We start from the raw sequence: 25,142 nt of genomic DNA on the forward strand, positions 1-25,142 counted from the left end.
ATTATCTTCTAGACTCTTTTTATATGCTGTGGAGCTGGAGAAAGAATTACACTACATCAATTCGAAACTAAACCAAGTAATGAGAAAGCTCTCGGCTCTAGGACAATGAGACGAGTGGAGGTGAGAATCAGTGATGTAATGATTGAGCATTTCTAACAAAGACTTATTCATGAATTATTTCCTAAACTTGTATACATTTCAGGCACATCACACCTGAAAAGCCCTATACCACCTATCACCAAACTATCCTCAGATCAATTATAATAATCAAATGATTTCCAAGAATTAAGTGCCCCTAACTGGGACCCACCATACAGTCCATGCATAGTACAACATTCCTGCAAAATACATATACACTGCTATACACACAAAGGATTTTATAATGAGGTTTATTATTAAATTCCAGGAATGTGAAGGAAAGTACAAAATAATGCTTATGGTTCATGAGGCAGCTCTCTAATTAATAGTTCGATGAGTAGGTAAAGACCGTTTTCTTACAGTTACAGAGTGTAAGAAGAGTTAGTAATTTCAAGTGCATCATATACCATGTTCTGTCTTCCTTTGGCCATAGATTATTTAAATTAATAAAGATTTAGACCATTATATAAGACCCAAGTAAAATAGTCTCCCTCCATTCTTTAGAATTTGAAGTCTCCTGAAAAAAACCAAAGTGTGGAACCAACTCCCCAACCATCTACAGAAATTTTACTAATATTTTCAAACTTGAAATTCACCTAGGCAGTTTGAAGCTATTTCCCAAGAATAAAATAAAGAGCAGGGCAGGTGTATCAGCAGCATAAGAAGTTATGTCTGGGAAGTGTAGGAGCCCTGTTGGGATGGTTGGAAAGTTTTGCACGAGTGGCATTTTGGAAACGGACGGAAACTCTTCTAATTTTTATAGGCTATGTAAGACCCCCAGAATAGCCATATGTCTGTCCTCTTAGCCCAAGCACCATCACGTGACCGTGGCACACAACTTTCACAGTGGTGCTCCAAAGTCCCTGGATTTCAAAACTTGAATAAAAATATTTTTAAAATTACTACCCCCACCTTCCTCAGGCCAAACTATTCTCTTAAGAGACTGTACATCGGGTTTTCTTAATAGGATAATTCACTGCAACAAGAAATGCTAACTATTCCCCCTGCAGCTTCTCCCTTGATATCCACAAGGGAATAAACAACATGGCCTTTTCCTGCCTTACCGCTCCCCAGAGCGGTGGCCAGCCAAACAGTTGAGTGACTCTGTTATGCCCTAACATGGTTCCTGGGAGGGGTGATTCAAACAAAGCCTAAAAACATCAAGGTAAGGGAACACTTGGAAGTCCATATTTTCTCTTTTTAACACCTACTGGAAAAACAAACATACATTTGACTTAGAACATTCAAGTTCTTTTATTACAAAAGTCTGTACAATGAAGTGCCAGACACAGCAACGCAGTTATACTGGTGGACACATAGATATCTATATCTATATATTATCTGTATATAGTTTTTATTTGTACCAAAGTAAAACTATCACAAACTGCCTAACTTTACCACCTATGACTCAATAATGACACACAATACTGTCACATAAGTGTTGCCATGCCACTACTATCTAGTCTACTTGTCGTCAAACATTAACACTGAAAAACATCATGAAGCAGCTGTTAATTCTAAAATGAAACCAATCAGGCCACTGACTTATAAAAATATGGTCCTCATATAGATTTAGCATTATAAAGAAGGAATATATTATTTAAAACATTTAAATAGTACATATGGACATTTCTGCATGTGGTATATAAAATAACATTCATATAAAATGTACAGTGCACATAAAATTAGATGTTTGGATACACTCCTGTCAGGAGGCTAAAAGATATTAACTGAAATGTACACTGCATGATGGATTCAAATTAAAGTGATACGTCTTGTGGTGTTTTCAATTTCACTTTTCTAGGTATACATTATGAATAACCTAGTTGTATCAAAAGGAAACCACACAAAAAGGGCTGGATTTTAGTGCTTTTTTATTCCCCAACTATACATTCACTATTAGATTTTCCCTCCCCGCAAAAAAGGCATTGCACACACAGGTGAAATGTGAAGTACTAGAATCACTATTTATTACCAAGCTACTTCATGTGCTTACTATGTAATAGTGCCAGAAGTCTGAGGTTCATGCTTCCCTCACCTTATTAGAGGATGTTGCAAAATTCTATTTTTATACGGAAAAAATTGTTAATATTAGCTAGTTAAGAAAAACCATGCATGAGTCATTGCATGCAAATCATGGGCACAAAGTGAGACAGTCATCAATCCAAAAAAGCACCAGGAAAAAAAATTAACACTTAGATTAAGTCTGACCCAAATCTGCTATTGCACTGTTAGCACAAATGAAGTCACCATTCTGTAAAAATAATTAGCAGAATGATACCAAGAGAGTACCTGAAGAAAAGACATGCAAAGCCAAAGGCAAAAAGATATGCTAAGAGTATATGACAAGGGGTATACCACTACACACCCTGTAAACAGCTGCTTTAAACAGCATATGATTGAGCAAAAGGCGGTCCCTTCAGCGGGTGTTTTTTGTATGGATTCTGCTGATTAAAAGAGGGGGGACAAAGATGCGACCTCCTAAAGTACATGTAAAAAATGCAGTGGTATAGCCCTTGTTAAGAACAGATTTACTTCCAATTTAGGCCCATCTGATTGAACACACAAATCTCAGCACCATCAGAATTCCTACATACTGACATGGCTATTTTCTCACATTATCTGGAAGGGCGGGGGGGCGGGGGGGGGGGGGTACTGCAGAGGATCTGCTCCAGACAAATCACATCATCGCCAGCTGATAAACAGTAACTTAGGAAACAAACAGTAACTTAAGTCCCATAGGCAGCATGTGATATGATTCATTTCTGTGTACGATGTGTGGTATGTGTTTTCAATATACTAAGCAAGGTCACTTTTTGATCTACCCACTGTTATCTTTATCCAGGAGCTGTGTGACCACTGAATTGCGACATTTTGCTAACATATTACCTGTAAGGTGTCACTTTGGGAATTAAACAGAAAGGTGTTCCACAGTAGGACTTGAAATTTCAGTTTGATTTTGGTTTTCTAAGAAAACATAGAACACATAGTTCCATATGTGCACTTTTATAGGCTTTTCTTTCAAATTTTCAGTCATTCTGGAAGAAAAAGGCAACCGAAGAATTCAGTGTGAAGATTTTCCTCTCAATTTTCTTCAGTAATGAAAAACAAAACATTGGTAATAACAAAAAACTTGTATTTCCAAAGTTCTTGAAGTTGAAAGGATAAAATCCTAGTCTCTTGCTAAAAGGATGTATTTATAGTACAAAACAATGAAGGAAACTGTATGTTTGCTAAAGGTGGAGAGGACAGTCTGTCGTTAATACGCAACATCACTTACACTCCCTAGGGAGGGCCTACTTACCCTCCCACCATTTGTTTAGTGGCATCACAACCAAGGACAAAATGAGATTCTCTGAGTGCCTGACAAAATGAACTCAAGTATCAGCCAAGTACACATGATGATAGCTTCAAGGAATACAACTGACTTTATGATATGAATTCTCAAGGAGCATACTTTATATGGATTTTGAAGAATCTTGTTTGCTTATAAGAACTTCAAGAAGTCTAAGCTTTGCTTTAATTTTCTTATACTCCCTGTACTCCTCAAGCACTGGAACACGATCCTCTTTCTGGGCATTCCTAGGGAAGAAAATAATATCTGTAATGTTCTAGATATCATTTGGAAAATAATAAAGACCCAGAATTTCTCCTAACATGAGACATAATGTCACTACATAAAAGTTCAAATAAAAAGTTGCTCTACAAGCAAAAAGGTTATTGGATTTATTCCCCAATCACCCCCCTTCTACCCCCTGAAGAAACATTACTAAAATGCTCTTATTTTTGATGGATTTCTCCACTGATTAAATGATGCTATACTTCTTATCAATGATCAGTCTAGATAACTAGAGGTAACCTAATATCTTAGTAAGACATCCACTGCTACACTCTGCCAGGTCTGTAAGTATCTATTAAGTGCTAGAAGGCTATACTGAATGATTTCATACATTTATTAATAGTTAACTGTGGCTCCAGTGAATTAACATGTAAAAGTAAACCATCATACCTGCAACAAAAGAGCAGTTTACTAACCTAACTTTTTATTAACGACCCAATGCAATTTAGTTTAATCACTAGCTAAAGCATCAAACCATCCTAAGTATAATCATAAACAAAATTTTCTTCCAGTAATAAAAACAAATAGAAGGCACTTGGGAAAATGAATTCCTGAAACTTCAGATTGTCTTAATTATATATGCTAACCTATATATGAGACTCACAAAGCAGAGAGAATTTAGAGTAAATGCATTTTAGAATTTGTTATATTAGCTACCAGCTTGGTAAGACTACCCAGTTACTTAGAAAAACATTTTTGTGGCCTGAGATAATTTAACTCTCATTTCTGGCCACCATCTGAATTAGAATATATTTTTCTTAGTTTTAAAAGACCCCTCAGGGTCAAGTGGGCATTTCCCAGTTAGAGAAACACACGTGCCATATTTTACTATAGGAGCCACACGACTGCCACAGTGACACACCTTGGAAATGGGCAACCTGTAACTCAACGTGCAGCCTAAGCACGTATAAAAATTTTAAATCCAAACTAGTTGAGGATACCACTCTTGTTATGAGATCCTTTTTAAAATGAGAAATATCTCACTTTACTACCACTTCCAAAAGGGTAAGGATACAGAATTAAAGAATATAAAATCACTGCAACACAACCAAGCTCCCTAGGATAACCTCAAAATAGTTTATTAGATGTTGTTTACACCAGCTGACTTTTCCCTGCCATTAATAGCAGGGCTTCAGAGCATAAAGGAATATTTTTAAATTTTACTTCCAGTGCTAACATCCTATATGCACAATTTCTTTCTGATCTCATATATTCCACTATTTTAACATATGGGCACTTGGGAGTTAAAGGAGAGAGATGACTTAATTTTATGCTGCTCAACAAACCTTCCATTTTGTTGATAAAACGTTTCTTCAAATTCCCGTAATGTTTTACGTAGTTTCTTTTTTTCAGCTCTGGCTTTCCATAGTTGTTCCAGTAATTCAGGCCTAAAATTGAAATGGAAGAAAAACATTATTGGAAGGCCAAGGTTGATTATACTCTTAACAGTTGTTCTGGCCCTGGCTGCAAATTAAAATCTGCTGGGAACATTTAGCACCCACCAATGCCTAAGCTCCACCCCAAACCAATTAAATCAGAATAAGGTAGGGCTCAGCATTAGTACTTTTTAAAAAAACAATCTTCCCAGGTGATCATAAAGTGAAGTCAGGTTTAAGTTGGATGGGTGTGGTGGCTCACGCCAGTAATCCTAGCACTCTGGGAGGCCGAGGCGGGTGGATCGCTCGAGGTCAGGAGTTCAAGACCAGCCTGAGAAAGAGTGAGACCCCCCCCCCCCCCCCGTCTCTACTAAAAATAGACAGAAATTATCTGGCCAACTAAAAATATATATGGAAAAAATTAGCCGGGCATGGTGGCACATGCCTGTAGTCCCAGCTACTCGGGAGGCTGAGGCAGTAGGATCTCTTAAGCCCAGGAGTTTGAGGTTGCTGTGAGCTAGGCTGACGCCATGGCACTCACTCTAGCCCGGGCGACAGAGTGAGACTCTGTCTCAAAAAAAAAAAAAAAACACAAACAAAAAAAACAAACTGTCGTACACCGTACGTCCAAAGGTAAAGAAACTGATACAGAACAAACTAACATAAACTTTCAACTGGTTCCTGTACTTTGTTATAAATCAAATGTAAGGTTGTTTTTTTTTTTTTTTTTTAACTTTTGAAACACACCAATGTTTAATCAAGAAAGCAGGTAGACAACATATTTGTAAATCACAGTTAAGAAGGGTGTGTATCCCTTGATTAATCTCTTGTATTAATTCCCTCCAAGTACAATTATTTAATGTCAAATTTCTTGGCCTATAAATTTTATTATACAAATAGGCTAAAATCACAAACCAGTATACATACATAGAAGCTGCTCTAGTACTTGACAATCGGAGATCCAGAGCCAGTTTTTCTTGATTTTCTTCAACATCAGATTCTGAGTTTTCCAATGAAGACTCTACCTGTACAGCAGTTTTCAAGATATCACTTAACTCAGAGGACAGACTAATACCATCTTCTTCTTCTTCCTAAAAAGACATCCAAACAGAATCAAACATACTTTGACTTTCAACTTTTCCTTTAGAAAAAAGATCAGAGAATGATTTCTTTAAAGAATTACCTTGATTTCTTCAAAAAAATGTGCAGTTTCTCCTTCTATGATTGGCTGTAACATCTGACCCCTTCGCTTGGTGGATGGAGATCCCTATAACAATCAATTATATAAACAGTTTTACATTGTAAGTATTTAAAGCGTCCAGTGAAGCCTCACTTCATTATGTTACAAATGTTAAACTTTATTTTCAAAATCTTAAGCATTTGCTTTAAATATTTTTTGGGATTAATAAATTTTTTTGCTTCTATTTTTCTTTTTACTTATGCACAAGGGTGAAAAATGATAATGTCGAGAAAAGTCTCAAAGAGATCATTCAACAAATATTTTCAAAATTCTAAATAAGAACATATACTTTAATTTGGAAGCATCTTTCTTTTAAAAACTAGTTATCAACTTTTTTGGTCTAAGGACCCTTCTTTTTGAAAAAAATAACAGCTTTAGGCCAGCCCCAGTGGCTTATGCCTATAATCCTAGCACTCTGAGAGGCTAAGGCAGGAGCAAGAGGGAAACCCCGTCTCTACTGAAAAAACAGAAAAATTAGCCGGGCATCATGGCATGCGCCTGTAGTCCCAGCTACTCGGGAGGCTGAGGCAGGAGGATCACTTGAGCCCAGGAGTTTGAGGTTGCAATGAGGTATGACAATGCCATTGCACTCTACCCAGGGCGACAGAGTGAGACTCTGTCTCAAAGAAAAACAACAACAACCAGCTTTATTAAGATATAATCACATACCATAAAATTCACTCTTTTAAAATGTACAATTCAATGGTTGTTAGTATATTCACTAGGTCATGCAACCATCACCACTCATTTCAGAACATTTCATCACCTGAAAAGAAGTCTTGGCCCATTAGCTAGACTTACTTGCACTCTCCCCGTGGCTCTTGGGAAACAGTAATTAATATAACATTCTGTCTCAGTCGGCTTGCCTATTATCAATATTTCATATAAATGAGATTATATAATATGTGGCCTTTTTTGTCTTGCTTCTTTCATTTAGCACGTTTTCAAGTTCACTCATGCTGTGGCATATACCAGTATTTCTTTCCTTTTTATGGCAGAATAATATTTCAGTGTATGGACATACCACATTTTATTTATCCATTAGTTGACAGACATTGGGGTTGCTTCTACTTTTCAGCTATTATGAATACTATTGTGAACATTTATGTACAAATTTTTGTACGGACATATATTTCCAATTCTCTTGGGTATTTACCTGGGAGGGGAAATGATGATTCACAGAGTAACTTTATGTTTAACCTTTTGAGGAACTGCCAAATAGTAGCCTACCATTTTATATTCCCACCAGCAGTGTATGAAAGTTCTAATTTCTCCACATCCCCACCAACACTCTTATCTTTTTGATTACAGCCATACTAGTGGGTATGAAATGGTTATCTCAATGTGGTTTTTATTTGCATTTCCCTAATGACTAATGCTGTCCAACATCTTTCCACGTCCTTGTTAGCCATTTATATATCTTCTTGGAAGAAATGTCTATTCACATTCTTTGCTCATTTTTAAGTGGCTTGTCTTTTTGAGTTGTAACAATTTTTTATATTTTTTTTTTGATACAAGACCCATATTGGGGGTATATGTGATATATGATTTGCAAACATTTTCTCCCATTCTGTAGGTTGTCTTCATTTTCTTTTAATAGTGTCTTTTGATGCACAGAAGTTTTTAATTTTTATAATGTCCAACTTAGGTTTTTCTGTTGCTTTTTTGTTGCTGCTTTTGTTTTGGGTGTCATATCTAAAAAAAAAAAAATCATCTAACCCAAAGTCAAGGTTTACTCCTATGTTTTCTAGGAATTTTTATAGTTCTAGCTCTTACATTTAGATCTATGACCCATTTTGAGTTCTTTTTATATATGGTATAAGGACCCAACTTCATTCTTTTGCACATAGATAGCCAGCTGTTCCAGCACCATTTGTTGAAAAAACTATTCTTTCCTATCAAATTGCTTTGACTTAACTTTTAGACTCCAAATTTCTCTTTATAATAGATAATCATGTTAAGTAGTCCTAAGATACAGAAATGCTTCCTATGGGCTCAGTTTTAAAAAACAAACCTGGAGTTCTAAAATGGTTTTCCATAAAGAACTTCAAAACCTATTTACACTATTATAGAATTATGAAATGTGACACACAAAATACTTGCAAGCAAAGGATAAAATCTGTATAAAATGAACTGCCTTATAGGAGAATTTGCAATATACAAAATTCCTTGTTTAAGGAAAACTGATTATCTTAATATTTAAATAAAATAGTATTGAGAAAGCAAACTTTAATTAGCCGGGCATAGTGGCGCATGCCTGTAGTCCCAGCTACTCAGGAGGCTGAGGCAGTAGGATCGCTTAAGCCCAGGAGTTTGAGGTTGCTGTGAGCTAAGCTGACGCCACGGCACTCACTCTAGCCTGGGCAACAAAGTGAGACTCTGTCTCAACAAAAAAAAAAAAAAAAGAAAGCAAACTTTAAAAAAGTCAATTAAGAAAGAATCAGTTTCTATGAGGGCTAAATAAAAAGCACTGAGAAAGCCAATGTGAACTTTCTAATAAGGAGTAATTAGGCAGTCAATGCCTAAAGGAAGCCCCCATGCAAGTGGCTACCTACACAAAATAGCCTGAAAGCCACGGCAAACCATAAGCTCCACTGAATTAATTCCTAGGTAATAATGCAGGATGGGCTAATTATAATGGGCTAATAAGACAAATTTATCTATAATCTAATGGTTAATTTGGGGATAGCATTTAATCTTCACTTAAATATTAGAGTTTTCATTTTTCTTTAAAAATATAAACAAAGATGAATAAAGTATTATTTTAACTGACTTTTCCCCATCAGTAAAGATTAACTTATTTGAAGAGAACATACCGGGGTAAAATGAACTAGACAAATACTTGCTTGTTTTACTTACAAGGACAGGAGTGATACTAGCTCTTGTCAGCATCTGCTTTACAAGCCTGTATCTATCATAGAGAGGTTTAACAATGTGCCTTTCTTCCCTGGTCACCTGAAGCAAGCAAAAAGGAAATTGCCTAGTCATAAGAAATCTAAAATGTACAAAACATCAAACAACTTCCACCCCCAATGTAAAATTTTATATTAAATAAGTAGGCAATCCCCCAATTGTAAGAAACAATGCTTTACAAAACAGCTCTGAAGAACGTAGGCCACAAAAATGATTCATGTTCTTTCTTAAGACAGAAAATCAAATCTTTTTAGCAAGAGAGACATTACCGGTCTTCCATGTTGACTTTCATAGTAAAGAAGACTTTTCTGGAGAGAAGTTTTCTCTTCTATCAAATGATCTTTGGTCATTTTCTGGAATTAAAAAAAAAAAAAAAAAAACAACCAAAAAACAAATAAACAAAAAACCCAACTCCATTGGCACCGTCATTATTCTCCTCACTCCCACAATGTAAATAATTAGGTTGCAGGGGCAGACCATCACCAGTCTAGCCCAGGGTATTGCATCCTTTGCTTATTGATTTGCAAGCAGAATTTTTCAGTCTCTTGTAGAATCTGGTCTTCTAATAAGTAGGTAACAACCCCTTTGATGGCCTGATTTATATTTTATCTGAATAAATTGTAAATACTGGCTTGGATATATTACTTAATTTCTTTTTGTCCAATATCCTAATCTGTGAAGTGGGAATACTTCGTCCTACCTCAAAGGGCTCTAATGAGGACTAAATGAGTGACTATATGTAAGGCACTTACAACAGTGTCTACCCAGCACACAGTAAACATATATAATTGCCTGTTATTTTATTTAATGTTGCACATTTTATTAGCATTAAGACTAGTGGGCAAACACCCCCACACATATATGCACAGGTTTTATAATTCAGTATTTCTCCTAAATTATTAAGAAAATCTGGCCAGGCACGGTTGGTTCATGCCTGTAATCCCAACACATTGGGAGGCTGAGGCAGGAGGCATCGCTTGAGGCCAGGAGTTTGAGACCAGCCTGGGCAACAGAGTGAGACCTGTCTCTATCAAAAAAGAAAAAAAATTTTTTTTTTTTTCCTTGTCAGAGGGCTCATGTGCCAACGCCGTAACAAGGCTTGAGGGAGGCATATCTCACATATGCTTGTAAAAACCCAATTATCATGCTTCTGAACTACAAAAGGATCCTCTACAAAAAATTTTTAAAAAAATTAGCTGGGCGTGGTGGTGGTGTTGCTTATAGTCCTAGCTACTCAGCATAATCAGGAGGCTGAAGCCGAAGGTCACTAGAGTCCAGGATTTTGAGGATGCAGTGAGCTATGATAACACCACTGCATTCTAGCCCAGGCAACGGAGCAAAACTGTGTCTCTAAAACAAACAAAACAAAAAATCTGGCAGAATAGTGGAAAGATCCTGAAAAAAGCTCAACAATGTCAATTTGTAACCTTAGACTTCTACTCTATTACCTCAGTTCCCCTGGATTGGCACATTCTTTACATTGCAATACTTCCCTCACATCTTTTAGTACTCTAAATGGTAGAATTGGCACAATTCCCCAAATATATTTGTCCATATTGCCTTCCCCTTTGTTCCATAGGATCACTTATTAGCATCTCAATGTTGCACAGAATATCCTTCAACACTAGACCAAATAAACTCTCTACTTTCCCAGGACTAGTTAATACTTCCCTGTCTCTCACCAGAGTGAAATTAGAGATAAAAAAAAAAAAAAATTCACTGGATAATATCTTCCTGTAACAAATTATCATTTAAGATTATATACATTCAGTAGAGGATAGCTGAGTGTAGTGTCTGTAAACCATTGTGATTTCAACCTCAAGCTTGAACCTTAAACCTAGGACAAGGAATTTGAATTAAGTGAATCCAATCAAATAGTTGGGGGGGGGGGGGGCTCGCGTTGTTCTAAGCAGAAACTTAAAAGCAAAGTTAGGGGAGGGGAGGGATGAGAATGACTAATGCAACTCTATTAAAGCGAAAAAAAGACTGTAATATTTGTCAAGACGAGAATGTGCATTAAGAGTCACCATTAACTGGGACAAAATTCACCTGAGACCATCTACCACCACTCTTCCAGCAAATCTCATCTGATACAGGATTTGGGCTGCCAAGTACTTTGACCAGGACTACCCTAGGCACAGGCTTTATTGAGTAAGAGTACAATTTCTTCAGAAAAAAATTAATTCATTTAATCCTTATAACCACCATATCAAGTTAGTATTTTTTTTAAAAGACATAATCATGTCCATATACACCATAAGATAGTTGAAAGGACTGAGCAGCAGAATGCGTATAACATAACCAGTCCATGTCCCACATAAGCTAAGAGCTCAATACGTACGGCTATGAAGGCCAGGATTCAAACTCAGGTGTGTTTCATGCTCTTTAAACACTCACTTAGCCAACTGTCTCCAACATAAATGATCTGATCAACATTCTAGGTTTTTTTTTGTTTTTTGTTTTTTTTTAGTTATTGTGACTCAATCTCTGAAAGATTTGGCACTTATTGTATGCTGATAAAAGCACATTTCTGAATCTGCAAACTTGGGGAGCAGACTCAGGCAGTTTGACCACTCAGACATCTCAATCCTTCTGTGGTAATTACTTTGTGTCAGGAATTCTAAAGGCTAGTCTGGGCAAAAATCACAGCTCAAGATTACCTTGATATCTTCTGGAAGACACCTCTCAACACGTTTTTCTTTCAGTCTTTTCAGAATAAGTTCAAGGGTTGCTTCCTTAGATGGTTTTTTCTCCTTCTGAATGACCCTGGCTTCATCTTCATTCTCTTCATCTTCATGGTCTAGAGAAGAGCCAAAGCTTTTTGGAAGAGTGTTACTACGTGGACGTGTCTGAGGTACAAATTCTCCATCAGAATTTTTGTGTTTTGCATCTACATTTCAGAAATGAGAGGATAGATCAATAGTAATTGATTTTAGCTAAAATGTGACTAAGTCAAATACACAAGATATACAACAAGAAAGTACACATTAATAGCACACAGACTCAGATATTTCAAAGTCACATAAAATACTTAAACTATATAGCAAGACAGCTATTCTATTCATTCTTTAAACCAATATTCATAGAAAGCCTACTATAAAATAAGATGCTCTGATGAGCATGGGAGATACAGTAGTAAACAAAACAGACACAGTCTCTGTTCTCATGGAGCATATATTCAGGGAAGGAAAAACAATAACCAAGTAATGAGATTAATAAACAAAATAATTTCAGAGTGCTAAGTGCTATAAAGAAGATAAAACAAGATGGAGTCAGAGAGCTAAAAGGAGTGCCTTGTGGAGGAGCAACTATGTAGATGAGAATGACAAAGAAGGCATTTCTGAATGGCGTCATCTCGTTGAATATAGAATAAGGAGCTGGTCTAGCAATTGACCAATTTAGGCAACAGCCAGTGCAAACGCCCTAAAGCTTGGCATATTCGAGGAACAGAAAATGAGATATGAAAGTGATAAAAACTGGCTAAAGACAGAGTATTGCAAGGCCTTAAAAACCATGGTAAGGAGTTTGGACTTTATTCTAAATGGAAGGTCATGGAAGGGCCTGAACAAGAGGGTAACATGATTTTTTAAAAGGTATTTCTGGATGCTCTGCAGCAGATGGACTGTATGACAGTAAGAGTGCAAGAAAACTGGGAAATTAGGAGGCTTATGCTAGTCAATTTAATGATATCAATTAGTAATGTAATAAAGGTAATGATTTTCACTGGTGACTAGAAACTGGCAGTAAACAAGGAAATGTGTAACAGAATTGCAGGGGAAAATAAAGTAATATTTTCAAGAGTTAAGAGAAATGATCTGAACCACAAGAATGTACACGCCACGACAGCAGGTAGTCTGTCTCGTTCACTGCTGTAACCCCAGCTGCCTACAAAGTACTTGGTACTTGTGGAGCTATTAAATATTTTATTGAATAAATTCACATGAACCAACCAAAGTGATGCTGCTCCAGATAACAAACCCATACTTGGCACAGATAATTTTTTTAAGTATTAATAATTATTAAAAAGCATACTCACTAAACATCCACAAAGTAAGTATACCTTAGCAACTACCATACTGGGCTGACACCCAGAAACATAAGACCTAGTTTATGATTCAAGAAGACTTATAATTTAGTCTTTGTGAAATAAACAATTCACTATGATTAGATATCCTTACTCTTAGATGAAATACCCACTCCAAAATCTTAATGAAATATCTAACAAAAACCAAAACTGCCTAATATGTTAAGTATATTTCAGGCAAACTTTGTAATATCAGTTCAACTATGAATATAAATTCTAGGGTAACTTTCAACATAATATTACTAATAAAAACACAAGAAAGACATTTGAAAGAATATAGTAGTATAGATTTCCCATCTCTTTTTTTTTTAGATTTCCCAACACTCAGTATACAACTTTGACCCTAATAAAAGAAAAAAAGAAAACGTTTATTTTTGCCACCCCGTGCCCAAGTTTTAAAATTATCAAAAAATTGTAATTATGGCCGGGCGCGGTGGCTCATGCCTGTAATCCTAGCACTCTGGGAGGCCGAGGTGGGCGGATCGTTTGAACTCAGGAGTTCGAGACCAGCCTGAGCAAGAGCGAGACCCCATCTCTACTAAAAATAGAAAGAAATTATATGGACAGCTAAAAATATATATAGAAAAAATTAGCCGGGCATGGTGGCGCATGCCTGTAGTCCCAGCTACTCGGGAGGCTGAGACAGGAGGATCGCTTGAGCTCAGGAGTTTGAGGTTGCTGTGAGCTAGGCTGATGCCACGGCACTCACTCTAGCCTGGGCAACAGAGTGAGACTCTGTCTCAAAAAAAAAAAAAAGACTAAACACTATACATAAAAAAAAATAAAAAAAAATTGTAATTATAACTCTTAGACATTATTATAAATAACATTTGAAAAATGCAAATATAGGCTGGGCGCGAGGGCTCACAACTGTAATCCCAGCACTTTTAGAGGCTGAGGCAAGAGGATCACTTGAAGCTAACAGTTTAAGACTGGCCTGGGTGACATAAGAAGACCTCGTCTTCACAAAAAAATATTAGCCAGGTGTGGTGGGGGCACGCCTGTAGTCCTAGCTACTTGGGAGGCTGAGGCAGGAGGATCAGTAGAGGCCAGGAGTTTGAGGCTGCAGTGAGTGAGCTATGATGACACCTCTCTCTGCACTCCAGTCTGGGCAACAGAGTGAGACTATCTCAAAAAAACAAAAAAAACAACAACAAATATATTACAAATGGCACATCATGTACCTTTAATTTGCTTCCGCAGTTTGGTAAGCTCTGTCATCCATTTTAATACCTTTGGATTGGCTGCAATATCACTGTACGAAGGCTGAGAAATTAAGGAGCACAATCACTATACTTTTGTGGTAAGCAATGGTTATGTTAATTTATGGCCAAACAGTACTTTACAGTTCCCACAGCACAGACTTCACTCAATCCTCATTTTACTTTATCTTATTTTGATGAGATGGGACAGGATATTAAGTAAAGTTCTCCCAGAGCAGGCTCTAGTAACTGCCAGAAGCCAGATGTAAATATGGGTCTTCTGACTCCAAGTATAAGACTCTTTCCACTTCACATGTTCTAATTATTAAGCCACCCCCTACTCAGCCCCCCTTCCTCCCCTTCATTCACTCTCTCCCTCCTCTGTTGGTACTTGTGGTTTTTGACAGCAGAAATAGCAGTAACATGATTTATCAATGTAAAGTATTTGCTTTAAAAATTCTAAACGCTATTTTCCCAGTGGAAATACAAAGATGCCACGGTGCACTGGCAAGAATACTGGCTTGGTAATCAGGAAGCTAAGGAGCTACATGATTTCAGATCTGCATGATCACTATGTCTCTGGGCATTCCAGCTTTGTTATCTCTCTCAAAATAGAGCTAAACTAATGCTTTTGAAAGACTCCCTCCCCAGTTCTAATATTAGATCTAGCTCACTCTGAGCAATGCTACAAATTTACCTTGCTATTTCTTTCCCTTTCAAACTGTTCCTCAAATTGTCTGATTTTTTTCTGAAGTTTCTTGACCACTTGATAAGGTGTTCTGTCTTCTCTTTTTTCATCTTTTGAACTAAAGGATGATCTTCGAATCCTGAATTAAAACAAAAGGCCAACACTGTGTATTAGTTAAATTTTCAAGCACCAACACCGTATCTCTTACTGCCCAGACATAACACTATTACCAATAAGTATATTTTAAAAGTGAAATTAAGTCCCTAACACTAAAGAATGGTTAGTAAAAAGAAACACTATTGTGTTACAAACCACAAAATTAGTTAACACAAGTGGTGATTAAAACAATTTGGAATAGTTTAAAACATGTTTGGAAACAAGGCAGAAAAGAAAGATACCTAGCAGCTCAGAGCTCTTTTAAGTGTTCAAACTATATAGGAAAGTTTTTGACATTCAGAGCAATTTAAGGCTTTGATAAAAAAAACATGAGGAACCAATCATGCAGTTTCCCTTTCAGAGTTCCGTGTTTCAGTCACCAACGAATAAACGAATGAATATGCCACAAAGAAACGTCTACTTGAGAGCAAACCTCAAACGCTACACCTCAGTGAACTAAGAATTTAATAGCAGGGCCAAAAAAAAAAAAAAAAAAAAAAGTATTACAAAAATGTGCTTCATGAAATAAAGGAGAAAGGTTTGAACTGTAGGTCTGGAAAACTAAATCTCTCAGAGGACCTGTGTACATAATAGGAATCGCCTCTCATAAGTACATAAAAATCACATACCTAGCAAAAGAAAGTGCTTTAGATGATGAATCCAGCTTTTCTGGATCATGTAGGAAACGCTGGCTTTGCCCAAAATCTAAACTGCGGTGTGATAATACTGGAGGACAGTCCTCTTCCAAGGGGTGATGATTCATTCTTCCAGCTTGTGGAGACAGCTGAGCTTCTCCAGACTCAGAGTCCTCCTGCCAAGACTTAAAAGCAGGAAATGGCTCTGTAAAACAAACACAAAGAATAGCACCATGGGTCTCTCGAGTCCATATAGAAAAAAAGTCAAAAAATATCAGCTATATGTTTTTTAAATCATATCACTATGCAGTGGTTCATACATTATTCAAATTTTTTTTAACAAAGATACTAAGATCTTCATAAAGTCTACTATAGTTTAAAATTATTAAAGCTTCATTTTTTAGCCCAGAGTTCTATTTTCACATAAGGAGTTAGACCTTAAATTTCTGAACCCAGTGGCAAGGCATGAAAGGACACTGTCAAGCTCTTTGAAATGTAAGTTAATTCTAAAGAATTATTTAATTCTAACTTTTTAAAAGATGTTACTTAAAAAAAATGTTATTTTTCAAGTAGGGAAAATTTTATCTAGAAAGAGCAAACACTCAACAGTCCTTAGAAATTTAACTTAAAAGCAAAATGATGCCAGGTGTGTGAACTGTCCCTCATTATTAAGTAGTGATGTTAGGAAGATGTGGAAGCTCTTCCCTACACTACACAGAACGCTCACCAAACAAAGCTCTCTGACTTTAGAAGAATTCTAACATTTCCAAACAAGGAGCCAACTCACCTGACAGGACCTGGCCTCTAACATTAAACTGTAGTGGTTATCCTCTGTTACAGGATTCCTATGCATAATATGTATTTTAACAATTAAATGCCCAACGTTATTATCAAGACAAAACTTAACAGCACTAGTATGTAAGCACATTTATTTTATTGGTGTTATCCTGTATGCTCTCAAGTGAAATCATGTTAATATATTTGATGTGTTTGCACATAAGGTTTTATTACATACAGAACACATGCAGATCATACACACTATCCACAAATATATCCCAAGTACAAAATTAACTTAAAAGCATCACTGGCATACAGAAGGGGAGTAGAAAACCTTTCCCATCTACACGTTAGTTTTTTATAACTAAAATTTTGATGCTATGGCTATTAACAATAGCAAAAACGAATGCAAAGATGGCTTGACAGTGTCAAAATTCAACAGTGATGTTTTCTTCACACAATAGCTAAGATTACTGCTTTAGGAATTTAGTTAAACTTTATGCATTAGGAATTTAAAGAATTACTTTTTTTTCAGAACATAATTTGGTTTGTTTCTGAAGCCCAGATCAATCTGATAATTAAAAACTGGGTACAAAACGTGCAATCCCACAATAAACCCAGTAAGTGATTTTCAAATCAACCCTTGTACCTGTGTCCCAGCAAATAAGTAACTGGTAATAAACATTTCATGAGAAATCTCCTATTTTAAGAAAAGAGAGAAGTAACAATTTTTTTCTGGGTATCATTTTTAACCCAGAACAGTTTTCCTAAGATATGGGGACAGCAGGAGAAGGGCTTATAATAAAAAGACAAACAAAGTGAACCATAAAACGGCAAAAAAACTAAACTATGGTGAACCATACTTACCCTCCCCATCTCTCTGCAGATGCATTGTTTTGAAATCAATGAGGGGAAAAGTGATAGGGCATGACGCTAATAAAATGGAAAAAATGGCAAAAAATACTAAAGTGAACACACGGCACAGTCAGAACAAACCATACACATAACACAAAGCCAAAGATACCAAAAACATTTCCCTAAAACCAGTTAGGCATTCTGCTCAAAAACTTTATTCAAAGAAATTACTACTAAACAAACTTTAACAAACACAAACATACATTTCCATTTCAGCAAGCAAGGCAAAAAACAAAACAAAAAAAAAAAACACACACACACACAAAAAAACACAAGGTAGTGCTATTTTATTAAAACTCAAATGTAAAACTGAAGAAATGGAAACTCTTAAGGTACTGTTTGAAGCTTTTCAGTATAACTGATTTGAAAGAAAAAAATCTCCCTTAAGTTTGCTCTTTGAAAATATCCTACTGTATTTCATTCCGGAGTTAGCAGGAGAGAATATGAAAGAAAGATGGTGTCCACTTCCATTAGAAGCCAAAACTGTTTGAACAGGTGCTACAAATTCTGGTGATGGTGACTGGTGATAGTCATGTGCTACCTGCTTGCTCACTGCATTTTCCTGTTCTTGGAGCAAAACAAAAAACCCCACATACTTACGAACAGTGAAGTGGGCCTCTATTTGGAGTCATCCCCACTTATCTACAAAGAGTCACATCAAACAAAGTATATCTCTGATTCCAAGGTATTCAGGGTCTAAAGTAATTTGATCTCCTAAGGAAGACTTGTTGTGTGTGTTTGTTTGTTTGTTTTAGAATATCCTAACTCCTAACTGTGGAAAAATCAATGCTCGTATCAGTGGCAAAGTTGGAATGGACAACATGGTCTATAACAGCCACTATGCCAAGCACACATGCGCACAGTTCATGGCTAGGAAGTTCACTCAGCTGTCTCTAACTGCTGGCTTTCTGAAGGTCACGGACCCCTATTCCTGGGAGAGGCAGCAGGAAGCCTACATGGAGGCTGCCGAGCCAGGTGGCCAACAGGGCAGCACAGGCACTGGAAATCAGGGATCAGCAGTCTATAGGTTCCCTCCTTTCCCTATAACAAGCTGTAGGGGTTGAATTCTGACAGGAGGAAAAAAACAGACAGTCCAGTATCAGGTTCTCTTTCAGGGAGCCTCCAGAAAGCTGAAGCTAGACAGATAATGCCCAATCTCCTCAGACAATGAAAAGCAATTGTTCTTCTATGTTTAAAACTCAAGATCGGGACCCCCAGGCCAAAGATCATAAAGGGCTATTTATTTGTATTTTCTAAGAGAAAGAAGCAAAAGTGCTTTATCAGAATCTCAGCTTCTTCTTTCACAGACTCCTTTCCTACTAAGGTTCTAAGGGACGCTCTGTTGACCACCACTCCTTCAGTGACTATGCCACAATAAATAACTAAAAAGGACATTTGATATTCACTGCCACCAGTATACCAACGTATGTTCTAACTCTAGGGAGCATCTTCATAAATTGCGTATGTCCTGAATAACCCAGAACAAAGCAAATGTAAGACAACTTTAGTCTGATTTAGTCTAGGTTAAGACATACAATATGCCACTGGGCATGCCAAACATCTAGACCTAAAAACGGTGGAGGGTGGCAGGGGAGAGAGCAATAAAGATTGGCATAGACAATGACTTGATTGAGGCTCTAAAAAAAATGCCTAGACCTTAAAAAAAATAGCACACTCCAACTGTGATCAGGTGAGTAGACTTAACGGTGCCAAAAGGAGTCCATGGCACTGGCACTGCAATTCCTCTTGTTACTGCTACTGTATGTCATCAGACAACTTGCCAAAGGTGAGACAATCCAGGGATCTTCATCCAAGTGAATGAATTAATTCTGCTTATGATTCCTGAGTTGTCTCATTGTCTGTTTACCAAGGAAGGTGTACAATCCTCCTGGATCCAAATTTGTTGCTTGCTTCCCCACCTCCTTCAACACTGTATTTGAAAGTTTACAAAGTTGAAAGAACTTTACAGTAAATATCCATATACCAATCACCTAGATTTTACCATTAACATTTTAATTTTATTATACTTGCTTCATAACATTTATCCATCCAATTAACCATCTTATTATTTTTCGTGAATTTCAGAGTAAACTGCAGACATCGGTATATTTCCCCATAGACACTACAGCATGCAAATCATCTAGTGAAGTTCAATATTTGTTTAGTTTTTAATTCTCTTGATGCAAAAAAACTTTATATACAATGAAAAGCAAAAATCTTAAGTGTACATATGCTGAGTTTTGAGAAATGCATATACCCATGTTGCTTGTTTATTAAACTTCTCCCCTTTGTGCAAATTTTTAGGGTCCCCCCACCATACCTTCATAACCTAATACAGAGATAAAGTACAGTATTTATTTAGAAATGCCCTTGGAGATAATTTATTTTTGTTTATTTTTTTCTATTTACCCCATCGCCTGTAATTTTTTTTTTTTTTGGAGACAGAGTCTCACTCTGTTGCTAGAGAGCAGCGGCATCATCACAGCTCACTGCAACCTCAAACTCCTAGGCTCAAGTGATCCTCCTGCCTCAGCCTCCTGAGTAGCTAGGACTACAGGCGTGCGTCACCAAGCCTGGCTAATTTTTCTTTTTGTAGAGATGGGGTCTCACTGTAGTACTTGGTTTGGTCTTGAACTCCTGACCTCAAGTGATCCTCCTGCCTCAGCCTCCCAAAGTGCTAGGATTACAGGCATGAGCCATTTCGCCCAGCCAAAGATAATTTTTTTAAAAAAGTATTCCTGATGATGCTAAGGAAAAGGCAGATACACAACCCCTGTTTGAACTGCTGAGATCCCTGAGCCCTAACACACTGGCTTTCAAAGACTTGGAGATAGCATCTGGTTTAACCATTAACAAAAGCCTATCTTGGGTGCTTTTATTTTTTTAATCATTTCTAATATCCATTTTGAAAGCTAATGGATCAGATAAGAACTCTTAGTTCATTATGAATGATGCTGCCCCATAATCTCTTCAGTGTATTTCAGTAAAAACACTCACTCACTCATCTTATATGAAAGGGAAAACAAAAGATCAAGATTAATAAGGATGTCGAGAAAAGGGCAGTAGTCTTATTATTGCTAAGCATAATTTCAGTTACAAATAACATTATCAGGGAAATAATGTGTGTGGGTAAAATTACCTTCCCATTTATCACCATCAGAAACATTCTTCAGATCTAAATGTGGAATTTGGACACATACTGCTTCCCCTTGAACACCAACACTTTGCTCTCCTGGCACTTCTGATTCAGTGTTGGCATTCAAATCACATATCTTGCTACTAGAATCCTGTATTTTAAAATAAAAGATAAATTTCACAACCACAGAAGCTTTCCACACCCAACTTAAAGACAACCAGCACGTATCTGTGTGTAGTCTTCATTATTGCGTCTATACAACCAACTGCCTCACTCCCACCATCCAAACTATTTTCAAACATAACAAGCAGTTTTGTAATGTCTTATTGGGAGACGTAGTTTGGATCCCAAATTTAGGGAAGTGTTTTTTTGTAACCAAAAGTGGCAAATGATGTTGCTGCTTAACTATAAAATATTTAATAACAGTATTTATATTTAAATCACCTTTAAATCTACCCAGCCTAAGAGTTAAAGACCAGATATAATAACTTATAGATTAAACTCAGACAACTTTTTAAGAAAAATAAGGTAAAAATAGTTCTTACCAGAATCAAGTGTGACAATTTATCACTGTCAAATAACAAATATTCTTTCCTAAAAATACAAGTTGTTAGAATATTAAAGAATAAAAAGGTTACTATCGGTGCGTATTTCTTACCTAGATTCTTCTCTTCCCCAATACAGTTAACATTTACAATAAAGAGAGGAGAAAATGACAAATGGACGTATACCTATTCTTTGGAGCCCTATATCTGAAAATCACACAATACTGAAAAGATCCACAGAATCACTTCACGTTTAGGAAAATGAAGTAATGTTCTCCACGGCCCCTTCCAACCACCCTCCCCAAAAAACCTTTATAAAAAGAAAATTAAAATATACTAAGTAGAAACCAAAAAGAATGAATGTGTATGTAATGGAAAAGATTTTGTAAAATAAATGCTTTAACAAAATAAATAGCTTTATTCTCCTTACTCTGAGACTTTCTTCTTTTAAAAAAGACTTTTTAAAAGCTATAGCTATGTCCTTTAACTTTAAATCCGACTATATCCAATCACAAAGGTATTACTTACAATCAAAGTTTACTACTACTAAATCTTTCCCTCCTCAAAACATGTGAAGTGAAATTTTTAAAAGTTTCCTTTTAGTATGTAACTGTTATGTTTTGAACTAACCCCTATTTAGAGCAAGTGTTCCAACAAGCTGTCACAAATGATCTGTACCTGTTTTACCAGTTGAAAGGGCACCTGCTATTATACAGTAGGTTATCGATATGCCTGTGGGGTAATGTTCTTTTCCCCAAAGACACCATGGAAATTTACAACGACATATGCGCATGCCACTTTTACCAGCCATAACAGAGTATGCATCCCAAAGACAGGCTTTGATCTAAATATGGCAGTTCATCTCCTCATATACATAATTACCTTATTCTTGCTGAGCATGAGAAATGAACTAAATTCCCTGACAAGCTCAAAGACAATCCTTTGCTTAGAGTGGAAGCAAATGATGAGTAAATTCTCCCCTAGCAGACTAAAAGGCCTAATCACTTGAATTTGAGAAACATAAAACATGCAAAATGTAATCCACCTAACCAAGTTACTCTTTGGATCTAAAAACAAGTTTGCTAACCTATACACAAGTTGAAAAAGAAAGAGCTTTTCCAAAAAGATTGAGTCCTCACTAAATGGATCCTTATTGTTCTACCAAATCCAGATGTCATCATTCTGGGGATGCCTGTTAATGCTGTTAATCTTTTATCTTCAGCCCATAGCTCCAATATTCCCTGGGCTGGAAGAAGATCATTCCTGCCTCCTGAAAGGAAGCACAAGGAACTGCTGTAAGCAGGAAATCTGTGGACCTTCAGAGTATGGGGATGCTCCAGAGACATGGCTCCAAAGAATTTACTTACCCTTAAAGAACAGGTTTCCTACTCACAATTAAAAGAAACAATGGAATTAACACAAGTTTACCATGGCCAACAGGCTATCAGCAGATTAGTAATGCTGTTTGGGATCTCTCAATATTTACAATCTAGCCTGCAAATTCCTTACTGCTGTGTTTTCAGAGTATCAAATCTCTCCTAAGAAAATTATAATACATTTCTTGGCAGCATCTTAAGGAATGATGCAAAGGGAACAAGATCCAAACCCTACTCAGTGATTTAAAACATTCCAGAAAGCTTCTATTCAAAGAGACTCTATCTACTGAAAGTTTTAAAAGCACCAACTGCTTAAAGACTGTACTAGCACACACCAAGGATGAGTTCAAAGGGGAAGAGAAACATCACGTACATATTTGTTGAAGCAAATGTGTTACAATCTTTCAGTTGGTTATCCATACTTCCAAAACCATGAATTAACCCACTGATAGGTATCCTCAGAATATCAATAAATCCTATTGTTCTACAAATCTCCTGGAAGTTTTAGGCATATCCAAGAATGCTGAATGTTCTCTCCTCTCAATGTTTTACCAAGTTATGTCTGACTGAACCTATACAACTCTGAATATTTGAGTATATTTAATATGCTTTAAGCCTACCATTAAAAACAAGAAGGTTGGGTTTTTTTAAAAGATTATCTAAACTGTATGTTTACAATGAATATTCATCTAAAAATTTCACCCCACAATCTATGAAGAGCTCCAATTCTCAAAATGATTTCTTAATTAGCAACAAGAGAAAATGCTTACCTCTCAAGACAGCCGTCTTCACTATCACCATGGTCACTGCATGGCTCTAACAGTATACCTAGGGACTGACAAAAAGAACACCATCACTGTATCAATGGAGCCCCTAACACTCATATATGAGAGGAAGTTGACAATCTAAAGTAGGATATTAGATTAAGGTTAGTCAAAACCCCTTTAGCTACCATGTATCACATAGTCTGTTGAAATTGGCATCTCTTTTTACAGAGAGTAATTTATCTTCCCTCAAAACCCAAGTCCTATGAAGTATAGCAGGGATTCTGCATTTCTCTCTGCCCTGTTAAGTAACAGGTAACACCACTACTGTCCTTTACTCCTTCCTTAGAATTCTCTCCTCCATAAATGATGGTCTCCTCATCTTGTTTGCCAGCTGCTACTTGGTTTGTTTCTCCTCAGCTACAAACACAGAAGTTCGTGACCTCCGAGCAGGTAAAAGAGGAGTCACGGATGAGTGACCAGACCCCTCATTATATTAATATATTTAAAATAGCAACTATTTTCCACACAGGGGGCCCCTATGAACTGCAGAAACACAAGAGAACACTTCCCCATTTTCCAATGAGCTTAGTGACACCACCTCATCCCTATTCTCCCCCAAATTAAAAACCTATGAAGTCTAATACAAATGCCCTAAGCATTAGTACAAAACATGTCAACTTTTGGTGTTACTGACGATCATCTTTGAAATCAACAAAAGGTTCAATTCTTCTTAGACTCTCAGATTCTTCTTTAGAAAGTATCACTTGTTCAGTTTTGTTTAGTATGAAAGAAAGTCCATAATTATCTGGAAAAAAGCTATTAAAATATTTCTCCCTTTTCCAACTCCGTATCTCTGTGAGGCTGAATTGTTTCATACTCTTCAAACAAAACAATGTATAGCAACAGACTGAATGTAGAAGCAGATAGAAGAATCCAGCTGTCTTCTTCTAAGTCAGACAGGCATTAACAATATTTGTTAAGTATCTAGAACAATGCTGCTCCTCAAACTAAAAAGTTTTATAATAGTTGTGTGTTAAGGAAAAAAGCAACTTAATTTGTGTTACCATGAGTTTAATTAATATTTTTTAAATTTCTCAATTTTAATGTCTAATATAGTAAATATTGATATATATACCTATGTAAACAAAAGCTCTTTGGGATCCTCGATATTTTTAAGATTATAAAGGGGTCCTGAGACCCAAAGTATGAGAATCACTGATCTAGAAATCAGACTTCAGCAACCTTTATGCTCTGGAACATAGCTTTATATTCTAAAAATTTCTGGGCACATGATATAACCACTACCCAGACCCAATAGTTAGTTAAAAAGAACCTTGGTATCTCGGTCAAAGAACCAAATTCAAGCCCCAGCTTTACACCCTTCTCATCACAAACATGAGAATAACAATCATTTACTTGCCTATCTCACTGTGAGATAATCAAAAGAAATGGTTTAAAACTATGTATCCAGGCCGGGCACGGTGGCTCACGCCTGTAATGCTAGCACTCTGGGAGGCCGAGGCGGGCAGATTGTTCGAGCTTAGGAGTTCGACACCAGCCTGAGCAAGAGCGAGA

At 36.6% G+C, this 25,142-nt stretch overlaps 2 protein-coding genes and 1 non-coding gene across 28 annotated transcripts in view; 1 reads left to right on the forward strand and 2 right to left on the reverse strand.

Moving 5' to 3' along the window:
* PKD2L2 (polycystin 2 like 2, transient receptor potential cation channel) overlaps positions 1 to 3,842 on the forward strand; it is a 38,138-nt gene extending 34,296 nt beyond the window's left edge. Inside the window, exons 12-13 of one of the 2 annotated variants that reach the window (XM_069483681.1) lie at positions 13 to 120; positions 3,172 to 3,842. In XM_069483681.1, coding sequence (XP_069339782.1) covers positions 13 to 109 — 97 coding nt within the window. In that variant the 3' untranslated portion in view covers positions 110 to 120; positions 3,172 to 3,842. The remainder of the gene's footprint in view (positions 1 to 12; positions 121 to 3,171) is intronic. The other variant, XM_069483680.1, reaches the window with a different exon arrangement.
* FAM13B (family with sequence similarity 13 member B) overlaps positions 1,224 to 25,142 on the reverse strand; it is a 76,944-nt gene continuing 53,025 nt past the window's right edge. For 6 of the 25 annotated variants that reach the window (XM_069483670.1, XM_069483676.1, XM_069483669.1 and 3 more), the window contains 13 exons: positions 23,571 to 23,635; positions 21,425 to 21,473; positions 20,883 to 21,030; positions 16,046 to 16,256; positions 15,270 to 15,399; positions 14,555 to 14,636; positions 11,947 to 12,176; positions 9,556 to 9,639; positions 9,233 to 9,328; positions 6,317 to 6,400; positions 6,061 to 6,224; positions 5,044 to 5,145; positions 1,224 to 3,720 (listed from right to left, as the gene is read on the reverse strand). In XM_069483670.1, coding sequence (XP_069339771.1) covers positions 3,597 to 3,720; positions 5,044 to 5,145; positions 6,061 to 6,224; positions 6,317 to 6,400; positions 9,233 to 9,328; positions 9,556 to 9,639; positions 11,947 to 12,176; positions 14,555 to 14,636; positions 15,270 to 15,399; positions 16,046 to 16,256; positions 20,883 to 21,030; positions 21,425 to 21,473; positions 23,571 to 23,635 — 1,569 coding nt within the window. In that variant the 3' untranslated portion in view covers positions 1,224 to 3,596. Of the gene's footprint in view, positions 3,721 to 5,043; positions 5,146 to 6,060; positions 6,225 to 6,316; positions 6,401 to 9,232; positions 9,329 to 9,555; positions 9,640 to 11,946; positions 12,177 to 14,554; positions 14,637 to 15,269; positions 15,400 to 16,045; positions 16,257 to 17,695; positions 17,762 to 20,882; positions 21,031 to 21,424; positions 21,474 to 23,570; positions 23,636 to 25,142 lie in introns of all 25 variants that reach the window. The other 19 variants (XM_069483679.1, XM_069483660.1, XM_069483674.1 and 16 more) reach the window with 5 other exon arrangements.
* Positions 10,350 to 10,453, reverse strand: LOC138393312 (small nucleolar RNA U13). The gene has a single exon (XR_011235138.1). It is a non-coding gene; the product is annotated as a small nucleolar RNA U13 (small nucleolar RNA).

The sequence above is a fragment of the Eulemur rufifrons genome, chromosome 10 (genome assembly GCF_041146395.1).
Source record: "Eulemur rufifrons isolate Redbay chromosome 10, OSU_ERuf_1, whole genome shotgun sequence".
Taxonomy (NCBI): Eukaryota; Metazoa; Chordata; class Mammalia; order Primates; family Lemuridae; genus Eulemur; species Eulemur rufifrons.